We start from the raw sequence: 12,701 nt of genomic DNA, 5'->3' as shown, positions 1-12,701 counted from the left end.
ATTTCAGAGTGGACTCTTTCCTCGTTATATCTGGAGTTGTCACGAATGGAGTCTGGAACAGTTTGCATGCAAAATATATGCTTTATCGCTGCATGACAACTGTTCCTTCACTATTGTCCCAGGCTAGAAGAGAGGCGGAATAAATTCTTCCACATGTGGTGGACATGTAAAAAGGTAAAAGTGTATTCGGAAATGATTTACAATGAATTGGAAAAAAACATTCAAAACTATTTTATCCCCCAAAACCAGAGTCCTTTTTGTTGGGGATAATCCATACTGAAATTCTCAGGTGTCGAAAAAAGGTTATTTATATGTGCAACAACTACGGCCCGTGTTTTATTAGCTCCCAAATGGAAAGTGAGTGAGGTCCCAACTAAAGAGGATTGGCAACTTAAATTTGACAGAATATGCACAACTTGCAGATTTAACATATAGACTAAGAGAGCAAGAAGAGCATATGTTTCAAGAAGACTGGAAAACATTTATTGAATATATGGAAAATAACTGTATACATCTGAAAACGCTGGCCGCATGAAGATAAATTCAACAGAGTAAATAATTTTTGATGGATGTAAAAGTGGAAAACTGATCTGAATGGTTACAGTAAAATATGCAGGGATGTAGGATACATAGAATGAACCATGGAAAGAGAAGAAGGGAAATCACTGGATATTTTAAAGTTTGTAAAATGTTTATTTGAAATTGAAAAACTGAAAATTTAATAAAAATTATTATAAAAGAAGAGAGGTGAAATACAAATATCTGAATGAACAAACGAACGTACACAGAACAAGGTCCCATTATTCCCTTTAGCCATCCACGTCTGAATCGGATTCAGTACATCATAGCTGATACAGCGGCAAACATGAGATGCCTGTTAACCAACCTCTCACTATTACTGTTGAAAAAATAACCTCTTCCCCAGGAGACCCCACAGAGCTTCCTTGACATCTTTGTTCCTGAGGCTGTAGATGTAAGGGTTGGACATTGGGGTGATGACAGTGTACACCACAGCAAAGACAGCCCCTCGCTGGGATGAGTAGCTGGATGTTGGCAGAAAGTAGACAGCAATGATAGCTCCATAGAAGAGGGTCACCATGGTGAGGTGGGAGCCACAGGTGGAGAAAGCTTTGCGCCTCCCCGAAGAAGATAACTTCATCACAGCTACCACAATGCGGACGTAGGTGAGAATGATTAACACAAAAGGTCCAAGAACGACGATGACACCTTCAAAGAAGATGACGGCTTCATTGATGCTGGTGTCTGAGCAGGACAGCTGCAGGAGGGGCTGATGGTCACAAAAGTAATGGGACAAGTGGTTGTCCCCACGATAACTGAGACGCAGGAGGAGGCTGGCATGGAGCATGGAGTGGAGGGTGGAAACAATCCAGCAGCCAGCGACCAGGTGTCCACAGACCTTCTGGTTCATTACCGTAGTGTAGTGTAGTGGATTGCAAATTGCAACATAGCGATCCAGAGCCATGACGCTCACTATCAGAAGGTCAGTCACGCCAAACACGTAGAAGAAAAAGAACTGAGCCATGCAGCAGTAGAAAGGGATAGTCTTGGAAGTGGAGATGATGTGAGCCAGCATCTGAGGCACAGTGACTGATAGGAAGCCCACATCCACCACAGAGAGGCTCCGAAGCAAGAAATACATGGGAGTCTGGAGTCGGGCATCCAGAGAGATGAGAATGATCATCATGATGTTGCCCAGAAGTCCTGCTCCATACATCAGCAGAAATATTAGGAACAAGAGTGGCTGCTCTTTAGGCTGGGTGGAAAAACCCAGAAGGACAAACTCGACGATGTCTGTGCCATTCTCACAGTCCATGGGACCTGCAGAGAGAAACACACCACACAGCTGGCATGAGCCAAAGGTCTTCATAGCATAGCTTCCTGCCTAAAGGAAGACCCATCTAACACAACACTGAAAGGGATGGTTCAGTGGTTAAGACTGCAAATTTTGGAACGCAGATTCTGAAGTTGAACTCTCAGTATGTGAATTTTGGCCTTTCTACACTTGTTGAGCAGTCTTTTTCTTTTGTGGTTTTATCAGGTGGAAAATGCGGAATGCCATTAACAAACTGTCAGCTACCAAATACTATCAAATCCTTTGGATACTGCCCACCATTTCATATCAACAATAAAGTGCTGTCAACATTTCTAAAAATGATACCATATAAAGAATCAAATATTTTTGCTTAATAAATATTCTCGCATAGCTACCGTTAAATACTAGGTGGTCATTCCCCCCCCCCCATTCAGTTGTTTGGATATTGATAAAGGTCATCTCCTCCTAAACCAGAGATGGGGGACTTGTTGTCTTCCAACTGTTGTTGGACCTCAACTCTCACCTGCCCCAGGTAGCACAGCCAACAGTCAGGGATGATGGAAGTTGAAGTTCAACATCTGAAGGACGCAGGTTATCCACTCCTGATCTGAACTATCCTTTCCTGCTTACAATGATTCTCCAGTTTTGTTGCATTATATCTGGCTAATGACCACCAGTCACACTCATTGTTTCAACACACCTATTCGTTTGTGGCTCCACCTTGACAGTTTTCATAGGATGGAACAAGAAACAACACGCGACAAGCATGTGATGACCTGGTGCATTTCCCAATTCTTAAAATTATTTTATAATTATGAAAAAATGAAAAAATGGTTCAGGGCTGCCTTTAATGTGCTTTCAACACATAATGATGCATTATATTGAGTAAAGCCATTGGTTTACCTTGCCCAGTCATCTCTACTGTGACTGGCAGCAGTGAGCCAAGATCTCGGGCCGAGATTGCCCCCCAATGAGTCAATTTAAGAGTATTTGTTGTGATCGTGAATCTGTGGAACAAAATAACATATTCACATGGCATGCATTATCTTTTGCACCCTGATGATGCCATGGAAAACCAAGGCAATAACTGATCAAAGAAGAATCTGACAGATTCAGGGACCACAGGGCACATGTGAATGAAGTATAGAGAGTGAATGACTGAGTGGGGGAAAGTGGATAGCAGATAATCATTTAGCCCTGTGCATCTTACTAGACAGTCAAGTACAGCAGCAGATATATAGACAGAAGATGGGGAGGAAGAGAGAGAGGGAGACACAGAACATATTTTTTGGTGGTGGTGAGCCATGTTCTAAAATATGGGTTTGCTGTTATCACGTCTAGTAAGATCACATCATAGTCTGAACACAAAGTTTCATGGATATTGAACTGGATGTAGGGATGTGTGAACATGTCCATTTTGGTTCCTTTGGTTCCTATAATCTTAAATTTGGTTCCTATAATCTTAAATTCAATTCTCCACATTCCTACATCAGTGTGCTTTTTATTTTATGTCTGTGTGATAATTCATCAGGATTTTAGTGCAATTTCCCCCCAATTTGCATATTATATATATATGCATTTTTTATGAGCACTTTGCCTAGTAAATTCATTTTTGTACACATTACTTGACTGAAGAGCCACAATGCAAAGTTCAGAGAAGCATGAAATTTGAAGAATGGCTATGTTTCAGTTTTCATGTGGCTTCTGAAAGTGTGGATTAAGTAGCCCACCCTCTTCCCGTAATAACTCTCGCTCTCACTCCCTAATGGACCCACTCTTTCTGCCTGCACAAGCTCCCATTCAAATTCTTGCTCCCCTCCTTCCACCAGACCCACCCTCTGCCCATGCAATTCTGAGGAGGAGCTTGAATATGTGAAGAAAAAGTAGTTCTGTTTGAAGTCCAAACAGGACAGGGGACACTTTTCTCAAAAACGAAAAGAAAAAGACACACTTTTTTAGGGATGGGTGGCAACCCTAGCTAACACTTGCTTTAAAGTATCACGCAGTATCTCTGCACACAAATCAGAATGAATGATAATTAAATGCCCATTATCATCTAATCTCCCTGCAAATTAATAAACAGGTTTTCTGGAAGCAGTCTATTAGTCTGCTCCAGTGCAAACAATGAAGGGGGCTTTCTGATGACAATTTATTGTAGGATCAGTGTTCCTCATGCATGCAAAAGTTTGGGGGTTTTTTTGGTAGAGGACACACCACATTGTTGTGATATTTCAATGTCCCATTTGCAAGTTAAGCCCTCGTCTGAAAGTACCCAAAGAGGTGGAAGACTCTGGTAAACACTTGCCCCCCCCCAATGGGGCAGTATAATTCACAATAACAAGCTTAGGATGTGAAGGTGAGCAATCAAGCTGAAACTACAGCACATATTAGAGGTCTTCTACTGTCCCACAATCACTTTACCTATTTTGTGCTTCCATATATCAAATGTCCACATTTTACATCCTTGTGCACAACATATCCACAGGCTTTCCATTCACAGATCTCTGTTGCTCATGCCTATAGGAACACACACACAAGCATTTTCTCGCCAAACTTTTGTGCTGGGCTGATCTTGCATCAGAAGGGCTTCCTTGCCTTGCCTTGGTCTGGGCCAGACAAATTCAGTCCCACCACAGACTCGCATTCTGTCTCATCTAGCTGATGAAGGTCTAAATAAAGGGTGCCTAGCACACTGTTACAGACATTGTGTTAAAAGTTAATGGGGCATCAGAGACTGTAGCATGCCTCAAGATAGTAGCTAAACCCATCCTTACCTGCCTCTGTTTGGATGCTCTTAACTCCTCACCAACTTGATCTTCAGGCTTGAACAAAAGCACTGGGTAAAATGGAACAAAACCCAACAGAACTGCTTTGCTTAAGTATCTCTAAGTTCTGATAAGAAACAGGAAGGGTCTCATTAAAGGATTTGCATTGGGAGCCTGTTGAGATCTCTCACAAGCCACTTGAGAATAGCTGCTCTTCAACTCTAAAAAGAAAACTTAGCAATCGTGTTCTATATATCAAGTATAAAAATTCCACCCTTTCCCCAGCTTATGTTTCCCCCCCATAAACTGGATTGTATCATATCTGTTTACATGAAATCAGGCCACCAAAGATTGCAACAGACTACAACCGACCTTGCTTTTTAACCTCTATGGATTCAGCTAGACTGGTAATGAAAAAGCAATTTATATGTGTTGTATGTGCGATATGAAAGGAACATTTCGTACAAAGATTACCATAATAAAGGACAAAAGTGGTAAGGACCTAACAGAAGCAGAAGACATCAAGAAGAGGTGGCAAGAATACACAGAGGAATTATACCAGAAAGATATGGATGTCTCATACACCCCAGGTAGTGGGGTTGCTGACCTTGAGCCAGACATCCTGGAGAGTGAAGTCAAATGGGGCTTAGAAAGCACTGCAAATAGCAAGGCCAGTGGAAGTGATGGTATTCCAGCTGAACTATTTAAAATTTTAAAAGATGATGCTGTTAAGGTGCTACACTCAATATGCCAGCAAGTTTGGAAAACTCAGCAGTGGCCAGAGGATTGGAGAAGATCAGTCTACATCCCAATCCCAAAGAAGGGCAGTGCCAAAGAATGCTCCAACTACCGCACAATTGCACTCATTTCACACGCTAGCAAGGTTATGCTTAAAATTCTACAAGGAAGGCTCAAGCATTATGTGGACTGAGAACTCCCAGAAGTGCAAGCTGGATTTAGAAGAGGCAGAGGAACCAGAGACCAAATTGCAAACATGCGCTGGATTATGGAGAAAGCTAGAGAGTTCCAGATAGACATCTACTTCTGCTTCATTGACTATGCAAAAGCCTTTGACTGTGTCGACCACAGCAAACTATGGCAAGTTCTTAAAGAAATGGGAGTGCCTGATCACCTCACCTGTCTCCTGAGAAATCTCTATGTGGGACAAGAAGCTACAGTTAGAACTGGATATGGAACAACTGATTGGTTCAAAATTGGGAAAGGAGTACGACAAGGCTGTATGTTGTCTCCCTGCTTATTTAATTTATATGCAGAATTCATCATGCGAAAGGCTGGGTTGGACGAATCCCTAGCTGGAATTAAGATTGCCGGAAGAAATATTAACAACCTCAGATATGCAGATGACACAACCTTGATGGCAGAAAGTGAGGAGGAATTCAAGAACCTTTTATTGAGGGTGAAAGAGGAGAGCGCAAAATATGGTCTGAAGCTCAACATAAAAAAAACGAAGATCATGGCCACTGGTCCCATCACCTCCTGGCAAATAGAAGGGGAAGAAATGGAGGCAGTGAGAGATTTTCCTTTCTTAGGCTCCATTATCACTGCAGATGGTGACAGCAGCCACGAAATTAAAAGACGCCTGCTTCTTGGGAGAAAAGCAATGACAAACCTAGACAGCATCTTAAAAAGTAGAGACATCACCTTGCCAACAAAGGTCTGTATAGTAAAAGCTATGGTTTCCCCAGTAGTGATGTATGGAAGTGAAAGCTGGACCATAAAGAAGGCTGATCGCTGAAGAATTGATGCTTTTGAATTATGGTGCTGGAGGAGACTCTTGAGAGTCCCATGGACTGCAAGAAGATCAAACTTCTCCATTCTGAAGGAAATCAGCCCTGAGCGCTCACTGGAAGGACAGATCGTGAAGCTGAGGCTCCAATACTTTGGCCACCTCATGAGAAGAGAAGACTCCCTGGAAAAGACCCTGATGCTGGGAAAGATGGAGGGCACAAGGAGAAGGGGACGACAGAGGACAATATGGTTGGATAGTGTTCTCGAAGCTACCAGCATGAGTTTGACCAATCTGCGGGAGGCAGTGGAAGACAGAAGTGCCTGGCGTGCTTTGGTCCATGGGGTCACGAAGAGTCGGACACGACTAAACGACTAAACAACAACAACAAGAAGTGCGAAATAACATTGTGCCACCAGATGGTGATTGGAGTCCCCTTTTTCTCTACCTTTTTTCCCTGTTTAAATTTACAACACTTTATACTGAAACACTTCTGCCTGTGTCAGGCAGGACAGGGCTAAGACATTTTGGCACCTGAGATGAACCATGAAATGCCCCCACTGCAGGGAGGAAGGGGGCATGAAGATCTACATCAGGAACAAGGTGTGGGGGGGAGATATATATGGGGGACAAGGGAGAAGTGAAGAGCTACATTTGGAATAAGGGTGGGAATCAAATCAACCTTACCCAGTGGATGAACTGGGAATCAAAGGCCACTGCAGTGGGAGTGGGGCCTTCTCTGAATCACACCAGAGGGTGCAGATCCCCGGAGACTCCAGAAGGCAGCTTTCTCCCACCATTTCCTCCCTGGGGGTGGGAAGAGGCCAGCAGCACCTCCTATTAAAACATTAAAAGTGTGTTATATTAGGGAATGGGAACGTTGCTTTGCAAATGTGTTTATTAGGAAAATTTTTCATATTAAAATGTATATATGGGATACCATTGCACTAAAATTCTGCAGACATTCATTTTTCAATAAAATGCAACCAGGTGTGGAAATATCACGTGACATCATTATGATGTCAGGACGAAGCATTTGCCTTTGCATACTAGCTTGCATCAAATGATTCACTTCCTGCTTCTTGCTTTCAGCAAGTATTGGCTGCCCTTGGATGCTCTGAGCAAAAGGCACCAAATGCAATTCCCACTTGCTAAGGAACCCCCAGGAGTGCTCTTAAAGTGCACTTCAGAGCCAGCGTGGTGTAGTGGTTAAGAGTGGTAGTCTTGTAATCTGGGGAACCGGGTTCGCGTCTCCACTCCTCCACATGCAGCTGCTGGGTGACCTTGGGCTAGTCACACTTCTTTGAAGTCTCTCAGCCCCACTCACCTCACAGAGTGTTTGTTGTGGGGGAGGAAGGGAAAGGAGAATGTTAGTCGCTTTGAGACTCCTTAAAGGGAGTGAAAGGCGGGATATCAAATCCAAACTCTTCTTCTTCTTCTTCCTTTGCAACCAGGCCTTTGTGGGTGTGATTGGGGCGAGGTGGCCTCACGGGCTGAATTGGGACCTCTGGTGAGCCCAGTCTGAGGTTCCTCATCTCTGGTCTACGTGAAGCCACTAGGAGACATCATCCTGAGGTTTAGGCTGAGACTCCATCAGTCCATGATACCCATCTCTCCAAAAAAGAGGATGCTGATTTGCATAACAGTTGTACGTGTTAATTTATACGTATACTTTATACGTAAACTTGGATATAGTTACTATCGTTTAAACAGAAAGACAACAAATCTCCCCAGCCATTGCAGGTGACCTGGGTGTGCCTGCCTGATCTACTGTCTAGGTGCTAGTCATGGGTAGGCAGCTTCAAGGGCCATCTACTTGCTCTCCCCTTTGGGGTTAAAAGGTAAAGGTAAAGGGACCCCTGACAATTAAGTCCACTCGTGAACGACTCTGGGGTTGCGGTGCTCATCTTGCTTTACAGGCCGAGGGAGCCGGCGTTTGTCCGCTTCCACAGACAGTTTTTCCGGGTAATGTGGCCAGCATGACTAAGCCGCTTCTGGCGAAACCAGAGCAGTGCACAGAAATGCCATTTACCTTCCTGCCAGAGCGGTACCTATTTATCTACTTTAAGGTTACCTGATTTTTTTCAAAGAATCTATGGATACTTCTTTTTTTAAAAAAAGAGAGAAAAAAGTTATTAAAAAAGGTGTTTTTTAAAAAAATAAGAAGTAATATCTTCTCTTCTGTGGTCTCTTCTGGCCTTCCTCTGGGCCCGGCCTGCTCTTTTGGAGTGCTAGCCGCCATGGAGTAGGCTCGGGTCAGGGCTGGGCTCAGCCATGTGTCCTTGCCCTCCCGGTACTCTTCTACCTCTTCTCCTCAGTGGCGGCAGTGGCGCAGCAAGGTTGGGGCTCCCCTCTTTTTTCTCCTTCCTCTTTCTCTCTCTTCCTTCTCCCTGCATTGGCTCCGGGGTTTTCCTGGCCCCGGAGCACCGCTGGGCAATTGGCCGGGTGCTCTCACTCGATTTGGGTCAAGGGGGGATCAGCGGGTTCCCCAGTTGACGCACCGGGCATCCCCGGTTCCTCCTCGGCAGTGGCACTGGCAGCAGCAGTCTCAGCAGCCCGGAGCCAGCCTGGTAGCGCAGTTGGCTCTGGCTGGCTTCAGGAGCTGTTCGCTGCCATGGCGCCTGCCATTTTGCCTCGCCAGAAGTCCCCATATGATGTGTCTTGTGCCGCTGAACCAATCACACAACATTCATTCCCCACTAATAAATCTATAACACTTAAAATATAAATCCGGGGACATTAAATGAAATCCGGGGACGGATTTTGTCCAGGGACAGATTTGTAAATCGGGGGACTGTCCCCAGGAAACAGGGACACCTGGTAACCATAATCTACTTGCACTGCGTGCTTTTGAACTGCTAGGTTGGCAGGAGCTGGGACCGAATAACGGGGGCTTACCCTGTCGTGGGGATTCAAACTGCCGACCTTTTGATCAGCAAGCCCAAGTGGCACAGTGGTTACTTATCTTTAAAATGAACTTGGAGCCAGACAGCCTTTCACATAGAGAATGCCTTTCAACAGAGGACTTTAAAGGAGGACAGAGGACCACTTGCCTACATACTAGGCAAATGGTAGACATTATGACGTTTCTGAACTAGTATCAAGGTACACTGAAGGAGTAGCCTGAACAAGTGGAAAATTAATCCAGCAGGACAGAGATACTATTTACTGGGGAGTCATGAGTCCTGAAGAATGTGTATGATGGGGTTGCACTGTGCTTTGTTGCTTATTGGTACTCCAGCACTGCCTGAGATTGCCCAGGTGTTTGGGATGGCTTCTTAAACACTTTTGGTTGGTGTAGCTGTTCTGTCCTTTTCCTGGAGAAGTCAGACTTGGCCACAGTCATCCATGTGTTGCACGCCAACCCAATCTCCCACTGGTGCAAGATTGCAGGAGTTCTAGGCACTTACTCAGGGTTCACTTTCCTCGGAATGAGGGACAGATGAGACTGTGGTGTCTTTGTGATATATGGTTTATTTACACATGCTTCTCCCATAGTCACAGCCTTGGATTCCAGCAGAAATCAAGCATGTCTCTCCCTCACAAGCTTCAGCCTGCAGCCTGCTTCTAGCTTCCAGTTCACACACACACACACACACACACACACACACACACACACCACAACTCTGGCTTTTGTCTTTATAACCAACAGCCAGTTGAGGGAGAGGGCCCACCCATTTGTTTTCTGACACAGAGCCACTTCCTTTGTTACCTTAATGACCCATACTTGGGGAACCATTACCTCATCAGGAAGCTGGCCTGGCTATTCCAGCAACTGAAACCTGGCTGGATCCAGGAATTAAGAGAGTCTCAGGCATGCACCCTGCCCCCAACTCACAGCACATGTATTTGTGATATGCAAATTAGACTACAATAATACAACGAAAGTCAAGTGCATTTAAGGGTGTTTAGAGATTTCAATTGGTTCAAAATGTGGCCGCCAGGATATTAACTGGAGTTAGTCGCACATAATATATAACTGCTATGTTGCTTTTTAGAATTGTAGAGTTGGAAGGGATCCTGAGGATCATCTAGTGCAGGGGTCTCCAACAGGTTGATTGCGATCTACCTGTCAATCGCGGGATGTACCTGGTCGATTGTGGGACCCTGATGCCAACCAAAATAAAGGCTCAACAACTTTGGCTGATCCTCCCCCCAAAAAAGCACAACAACTTCGGTCAATTCAATGGGTAGATCCCTGCCAGTTTATTTATACTGGGAGTAGATCACAGTCTCTTGGAAATTGGACACCCCTAGTGCAACCCCTGCTATGCAGGAATATGCAGCTGTCCCATACTGAGCTCCATCATAGAGAGGAGAGGTGGACTTACAGAGAAGGAAATTGCTGCATCATCCATAACTGGCAAACACCACTCTGCTGTGTGATGATGAGTCATCTTCCCTTGGAGTAATTTCAAAGCTACTCCATTGTCCTACAAAAAGTCGGATTTTCTGAGTGGGGATGAAGGCTAAACAGGTAAGGCATACCTGATATCAAGGAGGTTCCTTGTCAAAAGTAGGTGAGCAAAATGTGTCTTTCCCAAGTGTGGAAAAGTCAATACAGTGGTGCCTCGGGTTACATACGCTTCAGGTTACATACGCTTCAGGTTACAGACTCCGTTAACCCAGAAATAGTACCTCGGGTTAAGAACTTTGCTTCAGGTTGAGAACAGAAGTCTTGCTCTGGCAGCACGGCAGCAGCAGGAGGCCCCATTAGCTAAAGTGGTGCTTCAGGTTAAGAACAGTTTCACATTAAGAACGGACCTACGGAACGAATTAAGTACTTAACCCGAGGTACCACTGTACCAAGTGTGGCAGCAACTCTATTTCTAAGGTTGCTGCTGGTTTGCTTAGCAGCTGTAGTTGGTGTGCAACATTAATCTTTAAATTGTTTGGCGTATTTTATTGATTTTTCTAGCCGCCTTGATTATTCTTTTTATGGACAGAATTTTTTAATATATCAACATCACCACCATCAGCAACACACTCAATAGATTCATGAAAAAGACACTGTGCCTTTTCCAGGTGCCTGCTTCCTCAGAAAATCTCTGATCCTGCCGAGAAGCCTCCGTGCAGCTGCCTTTATGTCCTGGTTCCTCAGGCTGTAGATGAAGGGGTTCAGCATGGGTGTGACCACTGCATACAAGAGAGAGATGACGGTTCCTTTCTGGGCTGCGTAAGCAGAGGGAGGCTGGAAATAGAGGGAGCTGATGGTGCCGTAGAACAAGACCACTGCAGCCAAGTGGGAGCCACAGGTGGAGAAGGCTTTGCGCTTCCTAGCGGTAGGTGGGACTCTCATGATAGCACAGAAGATGTGGATGTAGGAGATGAAGATGAGAACAAAAGGCCCTAGGATATCCACAACTCCCTCTGTCTGCACCAGAATTTTTATGAGCCCTGTGTCAGAGCAGGAGAGTTCCAAAAGAGGATAGACGTCACAGAAGAGGTAGGGGATCTCCCTAGAGGCACAGAAAGACAGGCGGGATACCAGAAGCGTGTAGAGCAAGGAGTGGAGAGCGGAAACGATCCAGGACCCAGAAGCCAAAATGAGGCAGCACTTGTGGCTCATCACGGTGGTGTAATGTAAAGGGCGGCAGATGGCCACATAGCGGTCATAAGCCATGCAGGCCAAGAGGAAATTATCAGTGTTGCCAAATGTCAAGAAGAAATACATCTGGATCAAGCAGCCATTGAAGGAGATGGTCTTGGTTTCGGACATCAAACTCATCAATATCTTAGGAACAGTGGTGGAAGCAAACATGGCATCTGCCAGCGAGAGGTAGCTGAGGAAGAAGTACATTGGGGTGCGACGGAGGTGGTCATCAAAGCGGATCAGCAGGATTATCAAAAGGTTCCCTAGTAGGGTTAACAGGTAGATGAAGAGAAAAAGAGAGAAGAGGAGACTCTGATGTTCTGCTAGGGCAGAGATACCCAAAAGGACCATTTCAGAGATGCTTGTCTGGTTCTTTCTGGCCATTTTACAGCTGTAAAAGGGAATGAGAGACCAAGATACCGTTTAACTGCTGCTGTGCAACCTTGCAACTTAGCCACACAATGAGAAGGGTTCGGTTGGGTCTTGCTTACCTGCAGCAGGTCACAGATTTCCCTTTGGAGAATGTGGGAGCTGAGCTCACAAAGGACACACACACAAACAATTTGAATCAAGACTACAACCTACTTCACATGTCTGTGCAGCAAAATGTGTGAGCCACTTTACTGAGATAGGGTTGTATTTATTCAGTACATTTATGTCCAATGGTGTGTGGTGTGTGTGTTCCAGGAGGGCCGTTGCCCTGGGCACACATTGGGGGGAGCACGAACAAGGCACCCCCCAGCACAGGAGCACCTACCCATC

At 45.0% G+C, this 12,701-nt stretch overlaps 2 protein-coding genes across 3 annotated transcripts; both read right to left on the bottom strand.

Annotated features, from left to right (window-relative positions):
• Positions 1-773: 773 nt before the first annotated feature.
• On the bottom strand, positions 774-5,875 carry LOC310752793 (olfactory receptor 1B1-like). Of its 2 annotated transcripts, XM_083593814.1 has the most exons (3): positions 4,609-5,875; positions 2,738-2,841; positions 774-1,839 (listed from the first exon to the last, which is right to left on the bottom strand). In XM_083593814.1, the coding sequence occupies exons 2-3, from the start codon at positions 2,748-2,750 to the stop codon at positions 896-898; spliced, it is 957 nt and encodes a 318-aa protein (XP_083449940.1). In that variant the 5' UTR covers positions 2,751-2,841; positions 4,609-5,875; the 3' UTR covers positions 774-895. The 2 variants fall into 2 exon arrangements, with proteins under 2 accessions (XP_083449940.1, XP_083449939.1); XM_083593813.1 differs by lacking the exon at positions 4,609-5,875 and having other exon boundaries at positions 2,738-3,157.
• A 5,467-nt stretch (positions 5,876-11,342) lies between these two features.
• LOC310752352 (olfactory receptor 1f45-like) lies at positions 11,343-12,323 on the bottom strand (the record flags this gene model as incomplete). The annotated part of the gene is made up of 1 exon (XM_083592461.1): positions 11,343-12,323. One exon carries the CDS (start codon positions 12,321-12,323, stop codon positions 11,343-11,345), a length of 981 nt encoding a protein of 326 aa, XP_083448587.1.
• Positions 12,324-12,701: the final 378 nt, after the last annotated feature.

This window comes from Podarcis filfolensis (assembly GCF_964270895.1).
Source record: "Podarcis filfolensis genome assembly, chromosome: 17".
Classification (NCBI taxonomy): domain Eukaryota; kingdom Metazoa; phylum Chordata; class Lepidosauria; order Squamata; family Lacertidae; genus Podarcis; species Podarcis filfolensis.
The sequence above is the reverse complement of the archived record's forward strand: the minus strand, read 5'-3'. Positions and strand labels throughout refer to the sequence as shown.